Here is a 21,638-nt window from a genome sequence, read left to right as displayed (position 1 = left end):
ATTTTGTGGAAGAGAAATTGGAGTTCAGAGAGATTAAGTGACTTATCCAAGATTGAATAGCTAGTAAGTGGAGAAGCAGAATTTGAACACAGCCTCCAGGCTCATAAACATTCTGCTCCGCTGCTTCCTTGTGATACTTTGTCAGTCCATATGGAGAAGTTGTTAAAAATATCATATTGGGGGCACCTGGGTAGCTCAGTTGGTTAAGCGACTGTCTTCTGCTCAGGTCATGATCCCAGAGTCCCGGGATCGAGTCCTGCATGGGGCTCCCAGCTCCACAGGGAGTCTGCTTCTCCCTCTGACCTTCTCCCCTCTCATGCTCTCTCTCTCTCAAATTAAAAAAAAAATCTTAAAAAAAATCATATTGGTCAAGTACCTTTGGATGAAATAGGAATGCCTAAATTTCACACTTGTGTCATTGGTTCTACTTCTGCAGAAATATGACAATATAACTCAGACTGGCATCTCCTTGGCTTTACTTCCCATTTTATAGAAAGAACTGCACTACTGATTTATGAAAACTAAGTTCATATTTCTATTTAAATAGAATTTTAGAAATATTAGGATTGGATAAAACAGCTCATTATCTCCTGGTCAATTCCTTTGCCTTCAGGTAGGACTAAACAGGACCTAGTTATTCAGACTCTTTAAGCCAGGTGCAAGACTTCTCTCTCTTTTTTTTTTTAAGATTTTATTTATTTTTTTTGACAGAGAGAGATCACAAGTAGGCAGAGAGGCAGGCAGAGAGAGAGATGAGGAAGCAGGCTCCCTGCTGAGCAGAGAGCCTGATGCGGGACTCGATCCCGGGAACTCGAGATCATGACCTGAGCTGAAGGCAGCGGCTCAACCCACTAAGCCACCCAGGTGCCCCTACAAGACTTCTCTTAATAAGTCATTCCAATGTGATGATAATGATTAAGAATTGCATTTATAAATAAAGGAACTCAGATTGTGTTTACTCATTGAATGTGTACATATCACCCGGATTGAATGGGTTAAAAAGAGGTGGACACCAGGATATGCAGAGGAAGTACAAGTTGTTTTTTGAATAAAGATACATATATGTTTACCTTAAAATTAGATTGTATTTTTTTCTGACCTTTAAATCTCAGGTCTTCAAAGCCATCATTCTTCTGTTTAAGAGCTGTATTTTTAGGTATGCACTCCTCACTTGGAAATTGCTCGTCAATTTGTAGCGAGTAGATCGTTATCATACCATACTCTCTATCACTGTATTTTAAAAATGAGTTGTTGGAGAAAATAACACAATCTCCTTCAGCTTTTGCTCCTTTATAAATCTTGTACCATGACTAATGAAAGGTCAATGCCAAGAACCTTTCCTGAAAGTGGAAATTATGAGAAATATGCTTTGAGAATTTCCCTATAGTCCTTATTCTCTTTTTCACAATTGACATCAGTGTCACATGAACGTTTTGGAGAAGCTCTCTCAGCAATGAAGTCTTACAAAAGAAACTAAATTAATGATTTTACACTATAGGGGCACCTGGGTGGCTCAGTGGGTTAAGTCTCTGTCTTTGGCTCAGGTCATGATCTCAGGGTTCTGGGATCAAGCCCCGAGTCAGGCTCTCTGCTCAGTGGGGAGCCTGCTTCTCCTTCTCCCTCTGCCTGCCATTCTGCCTACTTGAGCTCTCTCTCTATCCTTCTGTCAAATAAATAAATAAAATTTTTTTAAAAAGAACAACAAATTTGGAAGAGGCAAAATGTGTACATTTTCTGAAGGAGTTCCATGGCAGAAGAGGCATATACTGGATTTGCTGCTAAAAGGTGACTCACAGACACACCCAGAATTACATTTCACATTTTGAAATCAGAGCTTATATTTACCTTTCTGAACCTTGTCACAGAGAAGATAAATTTCTTCTCCTCCAGTTACACAACCAGCTGTCCTGTCCATTCTTACAATTTTCAAGTTGGACGCATTGGGGGCCTCTGTCCACAGGAGAGAAACAACAAACATCATGCTTTATCCTCAGCTTTAGAAGCCAGTCTCTTAGAGGGAACCCTGCCTTTAGCACACATTAACCAAAGAAAGTTAAAATAATTTATCAGGAGTGGTCAGCATTAAGTCATGTATAAAACTGTCAAATCAATATGTTGTATGTGTGAAAGCAATATAATACTGTATGTTAATTATACTTTCATTTAAAAAAAAATAGAGGTATGTGCTATGGTGAGTGCTGTGAAGTGTGTAAACCTGGCGATTCACAGACCTGTACCCCTGGGGATAAAAATATATTATATGTTTATAAAAAAAGAAAAAAAATAGATGCTTTCATTTATATTGTTTCAACAAGGACACAAATACAAAAGCTTTTGGAAGTCCTTGGAAGTCCTCACCTCTTGAGCATGGATCATTCATTACTACCCAAACACACGAAGCAGAAAGGAACAATATTTGCTTCTCCCAAACACATTAAGAAAGATTCATACAGAAAGAGAAAGATCTTTTCTGATGTTTCAGGGAAGTACTGAGCCAACGGATTTGTGGAATTTTGTATAAGTCAAGACCTTCAATTATTTCCATAATACTGATATACTTTTACAAAAGTCTTAAAAATCTAGAAAAAAGCACAGTTTTCTTAAACTGCTTATAAATTCTTATTTTACAGAAGAGAAAAATGGAGAGGTTAAAATTCTTTTCCCCAGACTAAATTAGAATTCTGTGTGGTTAGGGGCAAAAGTTGCTTGTGGTAATAGTATAAAGCTTCCTTTTTTTTTTTTCCCCTTCCCACAGCTGCATTTTAAGGTGATCTTTAGTATATAAGTCTACATCATTTTATAACTCTTTCACTTCCTTTCAAACTTGTTTAAATTAGAGAAATCGGTCAGTTGTCGTACTTGGGGCATGGAGTTTTCTACTTAGACCAAACTTGATAAACTTTCAGTGAGCCTAGGTACCACACTTGCAGCCTTCTACAATTTGTTTAATAAATCCCATGCATACCAAATAAGAAATCTGCAGGGTAAAGGCTGAAGACCATTGTAAAACTCTTTTAAAAAGTTCTAGGAACTACAGACTGAAATAGAATTTTGAAGTCACATACTGTCTAGACTACTCATTCAGTTAACTTGAAGTTCTTTTCTTGATAAAAGCTAGAACATGCAAGAATGTAGACGGATAAGAGCAAGGATTGTTTTAATTAACACCTCTTTAGAGCCTCAACAGAAAATATTGAGGGTTATTTTTAGGAGCATCAACAATATATCCTCATGGCAAGGAATTCATAAATAATAAGAGATCTGCCATCCTCAAATGGCATATAAAAGTCTAGCATGCACATTGGAGGAAGGAGAACCATATTTATTGCTCACCTTGTAGCATTCACTTTGAATCTAGACATCAACGTTTCAAGCTAGATTTTAGTATTCCAATTTTGTAGATGATAAATGTGAGGCTCCAAGTGATTAAGTTACTTGCCCTGGGATTCTGAGCTAGTCAGTAACTGCCAGGCCTGGGTTAAAAGTCTGCACTTGACACTACACCAAGCTGCCTCCCGGCAGAAGTCAAGGACTCACTGCTGTCATAGATGGCGTCTGACACCACGGGTTCCAGGCGCCTCGTGAAGCTGCCGGTGCTATCTGGAAGAAAAGCTGTAAACATGAGCCGCACCACGCTGAGGTCCATCTCCTTCGTCTGCTGAAGGGCTGCCTGGCGGATGATCTCCTTTTCCCGATCTAGGACCACACAGCACAGCGCATTCATGCCCAGGGAAAGAGTAAAGCCAGAACACTTTAGATAGGATGTTTTTATAAAGCTCAAATAAAGACCATGAATTGAAAACAAAAATCTATTTTTTTCTTTTGAAATTGTTTGTATTGCTAATACAATTTTCAAAAAATTTGTCTCATTTATGTCATCCAAATTAAAGGCATCAAAAGAAGACCTGCATTTTCTCTGGATGATAGTGAAAACTGTCCTCCGTGAACTCAACTGCCTCTCTCCTTTCTTATCTTCCCCTGATTTCTCCTTTTTCTCCCTACAGTGACAGTTAAAGGCACAAAAGGTGTGAAGCCATAGAATGCAATAAACTTATTATGCGTGAGTTGTACTGTGAAATGTGAAAATTAAGTCTTCTGAAAGCTCCCTGAGCACAGGGACTATGTTCATTCCACAGTGCCTAGCACAGAGCCTGGCACATGGGAGGTACCCCAAAAATGCTTCTGGAGAAACTGAATGACTCAACTGCATTTGACTCCTTCCTTGCCTGCTTGCATTTAAGTTATAGTATCATAAAAGGTGATAATTCAAGTGGAGAATACTGTGAAAGTGCTACAGTTAAAGAGATAGGGAATTTCAAAGTCGGGGAGAATCCAGAGGCTCTGGAGCAGAAGAGACATATTTTCTCAGTCGTGAAGGGATGGTACAACTTGAACTTATGCAGAGAGTAAATAAAGTCATTCCAGGAAGAGGGAGCAGCAAGAATAGAAAGAATGTGCCGAGGCAAGGAAGTGAGAATCATGGTGTTTCTATGGAATAATTCAGTTTGACACAAAGGGTGGGGGGCGGTCCTGGGAAAGAACACTGGAAATTCAGCAGGGACCAGCTCTTGAAAGGCCTAAAAGGCCAGCTTACTGCATTTGGATCTTATAGACAGCGAGAGGGGAGATACTGAATAGTGGTGAGGCGTAGGCTTTTGCAAGATCCATCTGCCTGAGGTGTACACTGCTTCAGAGGTGGGGATGGGGAGAAGCAAAGCAAGAAAAATGGAGTGAGGAGCGGAGCGCTAGAAAGAGCAGAGGGGAGCAGGGCCACAGGCTGGAGACGCAGTGCAGGCAACAAGGAGGATTCATTCAAAGGTGACGTGAAGGCTTCTAGTCTGGACATCGGAATGCGTTGAGTGGAAAAACAGCGATGGTTTTGGGTCACCTGAGTAACAGAGGATGACAGGATGACCAGACAATGGACAACGTGTGACAGCAGAAACGGCACATGTGGTAGGACAGGATTGGGGTGGAAAGAAAAAGTGTAAGTAAAAATAAGGAAACATAAAATCATAGCATTTTTACAAGAAAGAGCATAGTTTATGATGTGCCTGAAGAGCCCGAAGAGATTCCTTCTAATAAGGTGAGCCCGGGGAGGTAAAACAGAGAAAACTAAAACAAAGGAACTGAGTGTTGTCTTGTACACTGGTTTTGACAGGCTGAAAAGGGCAGGGAGTGGTGTTTTAAGTCGTGGAAAACACATAAAAAACTATGAATCTGCATCAGGTGTTCAGGGAGCTGTGACGGGGAGAGAGGAGTGCATGGAGGGACTGGAGATAAAGCTGGAAAGGTGACTGGGGCCAGACTGAGGGCTTTCTATACCAGGCCGTGGAGGTATAGACTTTATTCTAGGAAAGAGTGGGATGCCATCAAAGGTTTCTGAGCAGAGAAAGTGTGGTAGCAGCTCAAGGGACAGTTTGGGAGAAGGAGAAACTTGGGGTAGACCGAGGAGCACCCAGTTTACACACAAGCAATGGAGAGCCTGATCTCAAAGCACAGGCTGGCAGAGCGACACTCACCTGTGAGCTGCCGGTCTCCTCCGCCTTCCGCTTGCAAATAGGCAAGATCAGGATGCACCAAAAGTCCAGGGTTGTAGCCCTTTGTACATGCCTCTGTCATTCGTGCTTCCAGTGTTTCAAATACTTTCTTCTTTGTCACATGAAGTATACCCAGGTTCGCAAAGCTGGTGAAAAAGCAACATCCACCACCAAAAGTTAGGCTGTCAATGACAAGAGTCTAGGTTTACTCTAGCAAAGTGGCTTTTAAAAAAAATACACGGGCCCTCAGTCGCTGGAGCCCACACTATAATCAAACATGTTACTATGTCCATGGTGAGACGTATGAAGTAGACTCACCAAATGGGATCATAAAGACTACACATCAGGTCAGAGTGGGTCTTGCTGCCAAATGGGCCTGTGGCAAACTTTATAAAATTTGTTGGTTTTCAGGGTTTATTAGGCTTTCAAATAACACTCCAGGGAGTGAATACACAAATATGTATGTCTTATTAAGAAAGCTTCACCTAGATTCACTCTGAAGTATTTTCTAGGAGAACTCTTTAAATTAAAAAAAAAATTCTGAATATAGTACTAACTTATCTCATTTTTTTGAAGAATAGAGGAATCCTATATTTGGAAGGATTTTTTTTTTTTTCTTTTGGATCATCCCTGGGTTTCTGGTTGGGCTTTAAAGTCTATAATGGAGTCTCATCTCCTCTTGGGTTATCTCTAAGGCTGGAATTATTTATTACCACTAGAATGCCATCTAATGCTACATGTATTCAGGATAGAGAACCTTTTATTTCGTGAAGCCTACATACCTCTTGGGCAAAATATGTTAATAAGCTAAATAAAACAAGTTAAGGGATTTTAAAGAAAAAGCATAAATTACTTCAGCTCTTCATTTTTTAAAGTACATGAAACAAAAAAGTATATTCAAGAAACATAGTACAACAAACAAAAAAGTACTTTGCCAAGGAGGAGACCCATTTGTTCAACAAATACTTATTCAGCTCCTTATTTTTTTAAAAAGATCTTATTTATTTACTTATTTGACAGAGAGACAGATCACAAGTAGGCAGAGAGGCAGGCAGAGAGAGGGGAGGAAGCAGGCTCCCTGCTGAGCAGAGAGCCTGATGCGGGGCTCGATCCCAGGACCCTGGGATCATGAACTGAGCTTGAAAGCAGAGGTTTAACCCACTGAACCAGCAGGCACCCCTCAGCTACTTATTAGTGCCAGGCAGTGTCCAGGTGTCCTGTCAGCACCCGGGAATCCCTTCCTTCGTAGAATTTATATGTTAGTGTAACCAAAGAGAAGAAACAAGAGATTTTACAGTACAATTAAGAGGGTAATTAGTGTTACCAAGAAAAATAAGGTAGGAATGGAGAAAAAGAAAGGTAATAGTAGAAGACACGATGTTTTAAAAGAGGGAGGAGCCAGAAAAAGCCTCACTGAAAAGATGACAATGAGCAAAGACTCGAAGAATGTGAGGGAAAAGACGTGGCTAAATGGAAGAACAGTGTTTGAAAAGGAATACCAAGTATTTGAAATAACAGTATTTGAAAAGGGAGAAGCCGAGTCCCTGAGATAGGACCGGACCTGATGTTTTCAAAAGGCAACAATGGCAAGGAGGCCAAAGTTACTGGAGGAAAATCCACAAGACATGAGTGGTAAGTGAAAAGGTCAAAGAGATAAGTGGGCACACAGATCTTTTAAAGCCTTGTATGCTTTTGCAAAGACTTTCATTTGGTTCTGGCTTTTACCCAGGAGGAAAGATTAGTAACAGAAGACAAATATTATGACAACTGGACTAGATGAAACAAAGTCTAAGATAGTGTGGGAAGAAGACAAGATGAACTAGAAGAAGAAAATATAGGCGGTGAAGGCAGAATGAGATGAGCGTTCGGACAGAGGCCCAGAGGCGCAACGAGAAACATGTCCGGAGAGTGACAGAAAAAGGACATGAACTAGCACGATGTATAAATCTGGCAAATCACTATGTTGTGCACCTGAAACTAATGTAACATTGTGTGTCAACTATACTAAAAGAAAAAAAAATAGAATAGCTGAGGCACACAGAAAAAAACAGACCAACTCAGAATATAAGCTCCTGATGGCAAAGAAGTCCAGTGCTTAGAACAGTGCTTGATTGGGGCACCTGGGTGGCTCAGTCATTAAGCATCTGCCCTCGGCTCAAGTCATGAACACAGGGTCCTGGGATCGAGCCCCACATAAGGCTCCCTGCTCCACCAGAAGCCTGCTTCTCCCTCCCTTACTCCCCATGCTCATGTTCCCTCTCTCGCCGTGTCTCTCTCTGTCAAGTAAATAAATAAAATCTTTTAAAAAAGAACACTGCTTGACATATGGGTGTCTAATAAATCTTGAATACACGAATGCATGAATTCACACAGCACAGAAAAATATGAAACATGACGTATCGATATGTATGGAAGCATAGACAGTTTATTAGAAACAACACCATCTTTTGGCCTTTCAGGCTGTACTCTGATGTAGATCATCCACAACTACCTATGTATAGGTAGTGACAGTGACAAACACCTATGTAACTCTTTACCCTTTACCATACAGAAAGTGATTTTCATGTATATTATTTACCTAATCCCTATGAAAAGGGCATCATCCTTATGTGAATAATTTATTTACTCTGGTAATAAATGGAATAATACAGAAGCTAATCTTCTGTTTCAGATAATGATGGAAGTAACAGGGACAATATTGAACCTTTCACCTTAAGTAACATAAAACACATGGAAAATGGTTTTCTAACACGGGATAACAGGCAGCACAGGATAGGGATCCTTAAGAAAAACAACTAAGCTGATTCCTACAATAATGCTGGGTTAATGCCTGAAGTTTCCGGGCTGAAGTCTAGGAAGGGAGACCTAAACAGGACCCGGTAATCTCCCTGAGTTTTGGAGACAGAGTTAAAAATCTGAGGAGGCTAAAGAGGCTGCAAGTCACAGGCAGAGAACCAGAGAAGAAAGAACCACATACAGAGTGATACTCAGGGATGTACAATGTGACCCCGCCTTGAGTCTTCAGCAAAGTAATGATCAGAGCATGGGTGTGAGGAAACAACTGAGACTTGGGGTAGGGCCGGGGTGGCGGGGTACAAAACACCAGAAAGGAGCAGGCAAAATGTTTCTTGGAGCACAGTGGGGCTGGACTAGTTCAGGAAATCTTGTAATACATGAATCATCAGGATGAATATTCAGAAAGGTATTGGCTTAGTAATGGTGTCAAATTAACCCCAGATGGAAGGTTGACCTGGCTTCCCTAACAAATCTTAGAAATAAGTCTAGAAAGGATCAAACTGTTCCCAAATTTAATTTCATCCCAATGTTCAAAAGTATTTAAAGGCATACAAAAAAAAAAAAAAAAAAAAAAGCCAGCATGCAGCAATCTAAAATTCAAAATGCCTGCCATTCAATCACAAATTATCAGGCATGCAAAGACAGAGAAAAAGAAAAAGAAAAAGAAATAAAGACACAGGAAAATACTGCTTATAATGAGGATAACAATCGATCATAGAAACATATCCAGAAATGAGACAGAACAAAAAATTTGTAGACCTCTACACTGAAATAGCTATTATAGATATATTCCATATGGTTAAGAAGATAAAAAGCTTTAATATGTTAAGGAACATTTGCAAGATATTAAAGAGATGTCAAACAAACCTACAGAGATGAAAACTGCAATGGCTGAAAAGAAAAATACACTAGATGGAATTAAGAATATGTTAGACACTATAGAATAAAAGGATTAGTGAACTTGAGGACATAGTAATAGAACAATTCAAAATGAAACACAGGAAGAAGAACAAATAAAAATAACAGATCACCAGTGAGCTCTGGACAATTTTGAACAGCAAAACACACAGGTAATTGGTATTTCAGAAGAAGAGGGAAGGGGCGCCTGAATGGCTCAGTGGGTTAAAGCCTCTGCCTTCGGCTCGGGTCATGATCCCAGGTCCTGGGATCGAGCCCTGCATCGGGCTCTCTCTCAGCTGGAGGCCTGCTTCCTCCTCTCTCTCTGCCTGCCTCTCTGCCTATTTGTGATCTTTGTCTGTCAAATAAACAAATAAAATCTTAAAAAAAAAAAAAAGAAGAAGAAGAGGGAAAAGATAAGTGGATGGACAAAATATTTTGAAAAAATAATGGCTGACACATTTAAAAATTCAATTATAAAACTCTAAACCCAGAGGTGCCTGGGTAGCTCAGTGGGTTAAGCCTCTGCCTTCCGCATCGGGCTCTCTGCTCAGCAGGAAGCCTGCTTCCCCGTCCCCCCGCCTCTTCTCTGCCTACTTGTGATCTCTCTCTGTCAAATAAATAAATAAAATCTTTAAAAAATAAAAACCTCTAACCCCAGAAATCTAAAAATCTTAATCAACTCTGAAGCACAAAAAAATGAAGAAAACTATGCTAAGCCCATAATAAAATTGCTTCAAACTAGTGAAGAGAAATGAAAATTAATGAAGAGAAAATCTGAAAAGCTATTGATAGAGAAAAAAATGACACACTACATGAAGAGGAACAAAATATCAGAATGAGGGCAGACCTCTTGCTGGAAACAAGGCAAGCCAAAAGGCCCTGAGGGCAGCATATTTTAAGAATGTGAAAGAACATTGTCAACCTGGAATTCTATACTCTTCAAAAATATCTTTCTAAAACAGAGACAAAATGAAGAGTTTAAAGATGTATGGCAACTGAAGAATTTATCAGCAGCAGACCAGCAATAGAAAAAAAAAGAAAGGAAGGGCTTCAGGCAGAAGAAAATGCTACCAGACAGAAATCTAGAGCTATGAAACAGAATGAAGAGCACTACAAATGATAAATACGTGGTTAAATATAAATACTTTTTTTCCTTATTTAAAATTTCTTTTAAAATATAATTGAGCGTTCAGCCATTCTGGAAAACAGTATGGAGTTTCCTCACAAAGTTAAAAATAAAGCTACCATACGACCCAGCAACTGCACTACTAGGTATTTATCCGAAGGATACAAAAATAGTGCACTCTGATGTTTATAGCAGCAATGTCCACAATAACCAAAGTATGGAAAGAGCCCAAATGTCCATGGACAGATGAATGGATAAAGAAGATGCAGCATATATTTATATAGTGGAATATTACTCAGCCACCAAAAAGAATGAAATCTTGCCATTTGCAACGATGTGGATAGAGCTACAGTGTATTATGCTAAGTGAAATAAGTTAGTCAAAGACAAATACCATATGATTTCTCCATAGGTGAAATTTAAGAAACAAAATAGATGAACATAGGGGATGGGAAGGAAAAAAATAAGATGAAAACTGAGAGGGAAGCAAACCATAAGAGTAGCTGAACTACAGAGAACAAACTGAGGGTTGCTGGAGGTAAGCTGGGTGGGGGATGGGGTATTTGGGTGATGGGCATTAAGGAGGGCACTTGACGTAATGAGCACTGGGTGTTATACGCAACAGATGAATCACTAAATTCTATCTATGAAATTAATAAAAAAAAAGGTAATTGAGAATTTAAAGCAAAAATTAAAAAAATAGTACATTGTGGTAATTACCACATCTTGTAGGTGTAAAACAGAGTACACAATAGCCATGGGCTGAGAGACGAGAAATGGAAGTACTGTTCATATACCATCTACGAAGAAGTATAACGTTAAGTAAAGGTAGACTACGATAAGTTAAAGATGTATAGTATATAGCAAGCTGTAAAACAACTTCTAAAAACTATAAAGTGGTTATAAACCAAAATAGAAGATTAAAATCATAGCAAATAATTAATCTAAAAGAAGACAGAAAAAAGATGATAAAAGGATCAAAAATCAGATGTGATAAGCAGAAAACAAAGAGCAAGATGGGAGAGTGAAACACAGCCCTATTAGTAATCAGATTAAATAGAGATTATATAAAGACCTCAATTAAGAGGCAGACAGTGTCAATTAGAAAAAAAAATAAGACCTAACTATATGCAATGCATATTTACTCTGAATATAAAGACACAAATAGGTTAAAACTAAGAGGATGGGCCAAAAAATGTTCCACACTAACATTAATGAGCAGAAAGCTGAGGGGTGCCTGGGTGGCTCAGTTGGATAAGCATCGACCTTTGGCTCAGGTTATGATCCTGGGGTCCTGGGATGGGGCCCCAAGGTGAACTCCCTGCTCAGTGGGCACCCCCTACCCCCGTGCTTTCTCTTTCCTGCATAAATAAAGAAAATCGTTTTTAAAAAAAGGTGAAATGGCTATATATTAGTATCAGCCACAGTAGATTTTTGAGCAAAAAACTAGTACAAGGGATAAAAGAGGGTCATCTCATAACCATAAAAGGATCAGTTCATTAAGCAGACGTAAGAATCCTGAATGTTTATGTATCTAATAAAAGAGCTTCAGGAGGGTCACCTGGGTGGCTCAGTTGTTAAGCATCTGCTTTTGGCTTGGGTCATGATCCCAACATCGAGGGATCGAGGCCTGCATCAGGCTCCATGCTCAGAGGGAAGCCTGCTTCTCCCTCTCCTTCTCTCTCTGTCTCTCTAAATAAATAAAATCTTTAAAAAAAAAAAAAAGAGCTTCACACAATACAAGAAACAAAATTTTATAAACTGGAAGAAGAAATAGATATATCTATAAATATCAGAGATTTCAACACCTCTCTCTTAACAACTGAGAGAACAAGTAGGGAGAAAGTCAGTAAGGATAGAGAAGACTTGAACAACACTATCAAACAACCTGACCTAATTGACGTTTATAGAATATGCATTCAACTCAATTAGACTAAGCATTCTTTTTAAGTGCGCAAGGAACATTTACCAAGCATACCATATTGTAATCCATCAAACAAATCTCAATAAATTTAATAAGAGGACTGAAATCATACCAAGTATTCTCCTAACAGAATGGAACTCATATCAATACATGAAAGCTATCTAGGCAGGGGTATATTTAAACCAAGATGTAATTAATTGTCAAAGCTGGGTGATGAGTACGGTAAGGGCTCATTGTGGTTTTCTTCTATTTTTGAGTATGTTTGAAGATTTCTAGAGTAAAATGTAAAAGAAAACAAGAGCAGGCATTACTACTAACAGCACATGCAACCGAGAAAACTGAGGATCATAAATGGGTTTTTTTTTGTTTGTTTTTAAAGGTTTTATTTATTTATTTGACACAGAGAGAGAGATCACAAGTAGGCAGAGAGGCAGGTGGGGGGTGGGTGGGAAGCAGGCTCCCCTCTGAGCAGGGAGCCCAATGTGGGGCTCAGAGGCTTAACCCACTGAGCCACCCAGGTGCCCCAAGGATCATAAATGCTAACACGTGGGAATGCAAGATGGTACGGCCACTTTGGAAAACAATTAGGCAATCTCTTATCAAAACAAATGGACCCTTAGGATCCATCCCTACAATTCCACTCTTCAGTATTTACCTAAGACCAAAGAAACAAAAACTTACGTTCACACAAAAAGTGGCTCTGTCAAAACGGGAAAGAAACTAAAGGTTCTTCAACAGGCGGACTAACTAACTGTGATGTACATCAGTGGGGTGCGATACCACTTCGGAATGAAAAGGAGGACGCTGCTGGTACACACAAGAAGCAGGAGGAATTGCAAATGCATTACACTAAGTGAATGAAGCCAGACTCAAAAAGGCTATATATGTATTGCCGGATTCCACCTCTATGTCATTCTGGAAAAGGCAGAACTGTAGGGGTAGAAAACCCATCCGGAGTTGCCAGGGCCTGGAGTGGGAGGTAGAGGCACAAAGGATTTGGGGGACAATGGAACTATTCTATACCTTAATTGTGGTTCTTAGAAGATGGCTATCACAGCTAATGAAAGAGGGCTGGGTCTAAAATCTTGTGTCTTACTCAACGTGCCGTAGTCTCTACAGTAGTTTGCAAAGTGTAGTCTCTAGACCAGGAGCATCAGTGATTCCCGAAAACTTATTAAAATGCAAATTTTGAAACCCTACGGAATCAGAAACTCTTGAGGGTAGGACTCAGCAAATCCTCTAGGAGATCCCAAAGCACCTACAGTTTGAGAACCACTGCTCTATGCTCTGCAAGACCAAAGAGATCAGAACCTCTGAGAGGAGGGCCTGCCTCAGTATTTTTATAAAGTGACCAAAGGTGACTTTAATTAGCTGGCAGGTTTGAAGTCCTCTACACTGTTCCAGATGTTTCCATCATCATCATCATCGTCATCATCATCGCTATCATCTGGGAACTACTGCTGCCCTCTGGGTAGGTTCAAACCCCCGTGTCATTAGTTTGGGATTTTAATTAATTAATTAATTGATTAATTAATTTTTAAAAGATTTTATTTGACAGACAGAGATCACAAGTAGGCAGAGAGGCAGGCAGAGACAGAGGAGGAAGCAGGCTCCCTGCTGAGCAGAGAGCCCCATGCGGGGCTCTATCCCAGGACCCCGAGATCATGACCTGAGCCAAAGGCAGAGGTTTTAACCCACTGAGCCACCCAGGCGCCCCTAGTTTGGGATTTTAATGGGGCCCCTCTAACTGGCTTTTCTTCCTCTCAAGACGCAAACATTGACTTTATAGCTGACACAAGATTCAAAAGCATCCTGACTCCCAATCTACACCCTAATTTTGAAGTTGGACACTTCCAATCTCAGTCCATACTTTGTTCATTTTCTCCAACCAGCATCTTCTCTGTGTATTTGGGGTTAACATTATAAAACTGCCAATAATCAATTGTTTTTAGACCTACAAAACCACCACTTTAATAGGTTTGCACTAGCTCACTGAGGGAGACCTTGCTTCTCTTTTGTACTTATATAACCACTACTAGTGCTTACCAATTGGTACATGTAGTAAATAGTAGTTTAAAAAAAAAAAAAGCCTTCAAATCTCTCTAAAGCAGGGCTGCCAGGAAACAGAGGGTGTGGTGATCACTGGTGAGGAAGGCGCCTTAAAGCAAAGTCAGGTAACAGATAGTTTCCATTGATTGAAAATTCAGAGAACTAAAATGTTGTTGAAACTAACTGTTGATATTCAAGGCCAAAAATAAAATACCGAACTAAAATTATTTTTATGAGGACAAGCACTAAAAGCTAACTGAACAAATGAGTACAAAATAAAATGTGAAAAAAACTAAAGCTAAATAAAAAGAAATTTTTAAAGGCAAAATGTTAGCACTCAAACCTACAGTTGTGACTCAAGTTATCTAAAACATGAATATTTTAATCTAGATAACAAAATGTCTTTGAATATAGAAACTAAAAGAACCCCAAAGATAAATATGTCTTTGGCTTTGATAATTTATTTGTTTTAATTTGCTTTTGTTTTTTAAAAATTTTAATTCCAGTGTAGTTCACATACAGTGTTATGTTAGTTTCAGGTGTACAATATAGTGAATCAGCAGTCCCATATATTACTCAGTGCTCATCAAGATACGTGTACTCTCAATCCCCGTTACCTATTTCACCCTCCCCCATCTCCCTTCTGGCTTTGATAACTTAAAAGTCATTTATCTCCCCTGAGTTATTTTTTACATATTCTTTTTGATATGTTGGATTGGTGCCCTACTCATGAATATATACTCTTAGCCTAAGAAGTATTATTGGAGAGATTTCCTGGTTCCATTTCTAGTATTGACAAGTCTGCGGAGTCACTCTGGCTATCTTCCTAAATTTCTCTAGGTCATATTCTTACCTACAAGTTAGAACTGAATAACAGTAATCGATGGCATTCCATAAATACATGTTGCAAGTCAGCTCATGTTTCATAATATTAGCTAAAGTTAGCTCAGTCTAGAAGTTTTGAGAGGTAAAGGGCCTGGAGATAAATTCTGTAGCCCAACACTCATATTTTATAAGGGAAGGATTTAAAGGGCTCAAGAAGTCATACAGATTACACCCTAACCCTACTGTTGAGAGTGACAGAAATGAAGAGAATTCTGGTTTCCAGACTACTAGCATATTCTCTACTAAAATACAACAGGCTCTGACATTGGAAACTTAAAAAAAAAAATGTAAATAAATAAGAGAGACAAATCATGAAGGAAATATTATATTTTAGAAAAGACTGTAGGCAAAAGTTTCTCAATTAAAAATCAATTATAAAGGGAGTACCAGTGTTTCATAGAACACTCTTTTTTTTTTTAAAGATTTTATTTATTTACTTGACAGACAGAGATCACAAGTAGGCAGAGAGGCAGGCAGAGAGCAGAGGCAGCAGGGAGCAGAGAGCCCAATGCGGGCTCGATTCCGGGACTCGATCCCTGGGCTCGATCCCAAGGCTCAATCCCAGGACCCTGGGATCATGACCCGGGCTGAAGGCAGAGACTTTAACCCACTGAGCTATCCGGGCGCCCCTCACAGAACACTCTTAACAAGAAAGTCTACTGAGTCTGCTGTAACTATCATGTGGCATCCTCTTGACTGAATTTCTTGGTGAAGTTGTATAGGGTCACAAAAATCCCACAGCGCTATGAGGAGACATCTTAATGATCAAACTTGGGAGTGTAGGTGCTCAGAATGTTTGCTGAGTGAATGAGTTCTCCCAGCGACAGAAACCCCCTGCAAGAGAGTAAAGGATTTCCTTTCTTTCCTCAGAAACAGGGAACTTACTTCTATTCCTGCTGTAGGTCTCAAACCAAATAACCATTAGTTCCTTCTAAAATCCTAGAAGATTACGAAGCCAAGCCACAGAAACACCAAATTATAGACAACATACTGGCAGTTTTATAGTAACAAATGTTATTAGTAAGGAACTTCACCTATAATTTCCTCTAAAGGATATGATTATCACACAGATTAAACAGGACCAACACTTCAAACTGACAGCAGCCTACTGGGATAAATCCGCAGAAACACTAAGTGATCAATTAGTCTGAAACTCTGACAATTACCCTGCATCTCAAAGCTCTCACAGGTCAGTCAGGAACCGTAAGAGTATTCCAACACTGTGACATTCAACAGGAAACAGGCTAGTCGTTTAAGAGAATGTTGAAACAAGTTCATATAAAGCACAACTGAATTTTTAAAATCAATTTAAGCTTCTTCCTCCAATCGAGAAGCTTTTTTTTCTAACATCAAAAGAATCAGATTTTAGTGACTTAAAAGAAAGCTTTCTCTCTAGGTTTTTCACACTTGAATATTTTCACAGTCAAACAAAGAAATACCTAGGAACATGAAAGTTCAACCTCCCCAATATCAACCAACTTAAGACCTGATCAGAATTCAAAGCCTGAAATGCTACCATCAACTTAATTACAGTTGATTTAAACAATTCCTCTCTTTTGAGCGCATAGTCTAGATTAACTGGGATTTTATCATTAACTGTTTAAACCAGTATTAGGAAACCCTAGAAAGATATTCTTAAGAATCAAATAAAATTAAACTTTCTTACTCCTTTTGGGCTGAACATCTTTTATAATAACTCATTCATTTAAAATTGTTCTGTCTGTCTCTTACATGAATACGTCCCTTTATATTTAAATTTCAAGTCTGATGAATGCCAAAACTAATTTGCATTCCTGGGCTTCTTATCTGTGCACACTTTCTAAATAGCAGAGAACTGAAACAATATTTATCTATCTTTTTCATCCTATAAATGTACATCCTATAAATCCAGACTCAATAATTCATTTAAAGCATCATCAAGAGTATAAAACCATCTTTGAGCATCTTGGGAAGGTTCCGAATGAAAAGGATACCTTCAGTCCAAGTCCCCCGGTGCCATGTTGCCTCCGCTCCTGCCTTTCACAGTGTCATATGCCCTCACTTACCCGACCACCATGTCCTTGGGTCCAGCAGTTACAGTGCAGATCCCATCCTCACAGTGTTTTCCCACCAGGCTGTGTGCGTGCAGGTGGATGTTTTTCCCATTTGTGACCAACTGAACAATAACCTTTGCAGGTCCCACATAGTTGCAGATCTATGTAAGAAGCACATTTAGAGAGTTAGTACATCTGACTATACAGCGACATGGAAAAACGTCTATGACAAAGCAGTAGTTGTAAAAAGTATGATACGAAATTTGGAATACCTGTACATATATGACCACAGTTCCATTAAAAAAAAATATGTGATGAACAAATGACAGGATGGAAATAAAGTAAAATGCTAATGCTGGTTGTTTTGTGTAGGGAGGATATATTCCAGGAAGCAGGCCACTTATAATGTGTGTGTTGTTCAAGTTGGAATGGCACATCTCAGAGGATGCTGTGTAGCCACGAAGCAGCCCCCTTCCAACTAGCTGAGAACACGTTTTCATCTGTACCCTCGTCACAACTTTTGGTCATGAATGAATGCTGGGTAAAAGAGCCATGAGAAGGGAAGTGGGGTTGATGGACTGATGGAAATCAAGGGAAAGAGAGAGAGGAGCAGAAGCAGTGTAACCTCAAGTCTCTGCCATGAGATTAGGCAGGACACAGAATCTTGCCAGGGACTTGGCTCTGAAGGTTGGCCATGGATACCCAAGCCCATGGACTTGGTCTGTGGTGATGTGTCAGGACACTGCAGCCTTCAAGAGCACTCTCTGCTATGAGCTCTGATAAGTGAGTTACACATGTCCAGGTCACAGTAAGTTTCAAGTAAGTGCACTCCCTATAGGCAAATCCTTAGATCTGACACCTGTTTAGCTCTTGTTTTGTCAAACTGGATTTTTTCTGTTTAAGGTAATTTATCTTGTGCTCACTTCGGCAGCACATATACTAAGGTAATTTATCTTTTAAACTGTTAAACCTTTAAAATGTTGATAGGAGCCCTAAAAAGGAAGTAGCATGGAGATAATGGCATTTTAAAGCAAAGACAGCCTGGACCCCCTTTCTCCTCTAGTTGGTCCCCCAGCCTCCTACAGCAGACCATAGATTCCTCCCTTGAGAAAGCCCCAATACTAAACTTGTACTAACAGAAAACCCAATGGCCTTATTTTTACTTTCCTGAATCCTGTAAGTCAGAATTCTGTGATAAATTCAACCAAACTATTGAAAATGCACTATATTTCCTTAAAGGGCAATCAGCCATCCTGGCTTGCCTGGGATGGAGGGGGTTTCCATGGCTTTCAGGGCTAACACTGGAAAGAGGTGGTCATCCTATTTCCTTAGCTCTTCTTGTCTCTTTTTGAGGAAGTGAGTGAACTAAATTCAGGATCTCCTAACTATACAATCATTAGAAATATTTTGATCTGCACAAGCAGTCCCTAGCTCGGAAGGAAAAAAAAGTAGACAGGTATCCCATCTAGCAACGAATCCTTGATGGAAGTCTTTCTGACATTAACTTGAGGAAGAATCTACACTCGCCAATAAGATTTCTTGGAAAAAAGACAGAATCCCCTTCAATCAGTCTGCTTCCCCTCTAAGTATCATCAAATGGATTCATATTCCATTGAGGCAGGGTTTTGTGAGGATTTTTTCAGTATGGATTTTTTCTCCAATCCAATCTCTCACTGCAAGAGTTGAGGAGAAGTTGATCAGAGCTGGGATTGTCTGGCAGAGCGTTCTGGGGAGAGATGTTTCCCGCCCTGAGCAAAGGACAGAATCGTCTCTCATCAACAGTATAGCTTCCCTGGAAACACTAGCGCCTCTTTGCCTGAACTTTGGTCCAGAGCTGCTGCCAAAGTTGCTTTCAAACCTTCTAATACTCCTTCCCAAAGCAAAGGCCTTTCTAGGAAGTGGCCTGCCGACCTTGCAGAGCAAGCACATCACACAGAACGCTGAGGATTAAATCAGTGTTGACTGACACCTCAAAGCACAAATCATCTCTAGAACAGGTATAGCGCTTAAAAAGCCTCCTGGCTATAAAAATAATTATGAACTTAGTGCTCTCCCTTTTAAAACAGGCAGAAGAAAGCCTTTGCCCTTCAGGGCAAAGGAATGAAAAGTTCTGGGTTTGCTCCAAAATTGGTTGTTGTCCCTGCAGAGTCCCTGGGTTGCTGATGCAGTTCTGGGCCTTGGTGTCAACACGTGAAATCAGCCTTTGTTATGATGACATATTCTACAGGGACTTCTTTGGCAGTAAAAAGCACTAAATAGACATGTAATTTCAATCCTAAGTGCTCGGAGCACAGGAATGCAACCATGTAAGGCATGATGAAATGCTTCACTTGGGTGAAATCAGGGAGGCCCTCCACTTAAGCAGAACATCAGAAGGAATCTAGTGATTAGAGCCCAATCCCTTTGGATATCAGGGCTCTTCAATGTCACCACTATGAAGGAATCAGTCACTAGAATTGAAGGATAGACTAGGAGGCGTCCTCAAATAGCACTCACATCTTTTTCTTGCTATTACTTCATGACTGAAGGGTGGCAAGAATGAGGAAATGAGTAGTCTCTGAGGTAAAAGGACCTGAAAACTTTGCCAGTGACTAATGTGCAGTTTGATCCATTTAAAAGACTTTAGGTCAGGATGGCATCATCTGGTTTTTACACCAACCACAGGGCAACGACAGGGAGGCCCCTGGGTTTTGTGGACTTTCCAAAATACTGACTGAAAGAAGAAAGCTGAAGTGTGGGGACAGAAAAAAAAATGATACTATTTTCAGGTTGTACGGCCAATGAAGACAATGGAATTCTAACCTAGGGGAGGGCATACTTCAGAGAATGCCTCCATGACTGAGAGCTATTTGCCACTGATCCAGAAATCCGTATGTTCTACAGAGAATTTGGTTATTTTTATTCAGCCTCCTTACTTCTTTGAATAGTGTAGTTCCCTTGAAAATGAAGTTTACAGAAAGCAACTGCATCTGCCAGGAAGGCTGGGTTATTTTTGAAAGAATCTGAACATATAGCAGGCTCTTAAATGGTAAGGGCTTAAATGCAAGTTAAGCTTTCAGTGAAAGCCAGGGAGTCAAAGGTGAAAATGTGAGTAAGCAGCCACCAAGGGACACTGTAAGAGCACCTAGTGCAGGGGCAGACTAGCTAGGTGTGAAGATAGTTCCACCATTTACTAGCTGTGTGCCCTTGGGCAGTGTTCAGTTCTTCATCTATACAATAGGGATAAAAATAGGGCCTTGCAGTACGAGAATCAAATATGTTAAAGTTTTTATAATGCTGCCCAGTAAATAAGAGCAATATACAGTGTTAACTATCATCTTATTGATTACTTAATGCACTCCCCTATCTAGAGACTTACAACTGCACTGAGGTGATTTTTTAAAAATCCTGTCTAAAGGCAGGGGCTGGAATAAATGACCAATTCAAGCCACTTTTATTCCTAGGGTTAAGTTTTTGTTTTTGTGTTTTTTCCCCAGAGTGCCATATTTTATTGGGCTTTGTTAATTTTCTAGTAATAAACTGTGTTATTATAGTAACAGCTATTATTCTTGGAGGTGCTCAGGATTTCTCAGCTTCCTTGATGAAATTAAACCTTTCTTCTGGGAGCTTTATGATGCAACAGTCCTGATGACCACAGGCTAGATCTACTTTTTTTTTTTTTTTTTTAAGATTTATTTATTTATTTGACACATCACAAGTAGGCAGAGAGGCAGGCAGGCAGAGAGAGAGGAGGAAGCAGGCTCCCCACTAAGCAGAGAGCCCGATGCGGGGCTCGATCCCAGGACCCTGGGATCATGACCTGAGCCGAAGGCAGAGGCTTTAACCCACTGAGCCACCCAGGTGCCCCTAGATCTACTTTTTGAGTAAAAAACAGAAACCTAGTGTCGCATATCATACCAAACTTACTCAAATCACCTCCTTTTATTCAAAGTTATTCTGTCATGCTCTGGCAAAGTTCATACTGGTTCTTAAAAGGTGACTAAGAAAAGTAGTCTAAAATGTTGTGGGGGATCAGAATTTGAAATGTCTGGTATACTTACTGAGGAAATTTGACCTAATCACTTTGGCAGAAGAGTCAACATGAATGTAAAACGAGACACATGAAGGAGTTCTTTTCTTTCTTTCTTTTTTTAAAAAAGATTTTATTTATTTATTTGACAGACAGAGTTCACAAGTAGGCAGAGAGGCAGGCAGAGAGAGGAAGAAGCAGGCTCCCCACTGAGCAGAGAGCCCGATGCGGGGCTCGATCCCAGAACCCTGGGACCATGACCTGAGCCAAAGGCAGAGTCTTAACCTGTTGAGCCACCGAGGCGCCCCGAAGGAGTTCTTTTCTGCTTAGTCTTTCTCATGAAGCGATAACCATGATGACGATAATTGAGGAGGAGG

The 21,638-nt window shown here is 39.9% G+C and overlaps 1 protein-coding gene across 5 annotated transcripts in view; it reads right to left on the bottom strand.

The window, feature by feature from the left end:
* Nucleotides 1–21,638, bottom strand: part of NFKB1 (nuclear factor kappa B subunit 1) — a 120,715-nt gene that overhangs the window by 34,980 nt on the left and 64,097 nt on the right. For all 5 annotated transcript variants that reach the window (XM_004748161.3, XM_004748162.3, XM_045067099.1 and 2 more), the window contains 4 exons: nucleotides 17,265–17,413; nucleotides 5,523–5,686; nucleotides 3,538–3,696; nucleotides 1,846–1,950 (listed from right to left, as the gene is read on the bottom strand). In XM_004748161.3, coding sequence (XP_004748218.2) covers nucleotides 1,846–1,950; nucleotides 3,538–3,696; nucleotides 5,523–5,686; nucleotides 17,265–17,413 — 577 coding nt within the window. The remainder of the gene's footprint in view (nucleotides 1–1,845; nucleotides 1,951–3,537; nucleotides 3,697–5,522; nucleotides 5,687–17,264; nucleotides 17,414–21,638) is intronic.

This window comes from Mustela putorius, unplaced genomic scaffold (assembly GCF_011764305.1).
Source record: "Mustela putorius furo isolate JIRA1106 unplaced genomic scaffold, ASM1176430v1.1 tig00003871_pilon_pilon_pilon, whole genome shotgun sequence".
Classification (NCBI taxonomy): Eukaryota; Metazoa; Chordata; class Mammalia; order Carnivora; family Mustelidae; genus Mustela; species Mustela putorius.
Note: the sequence above shows the minus strand (reverse complement) of the source record. Positions and strands in the feature narration are given on the sequence as shown.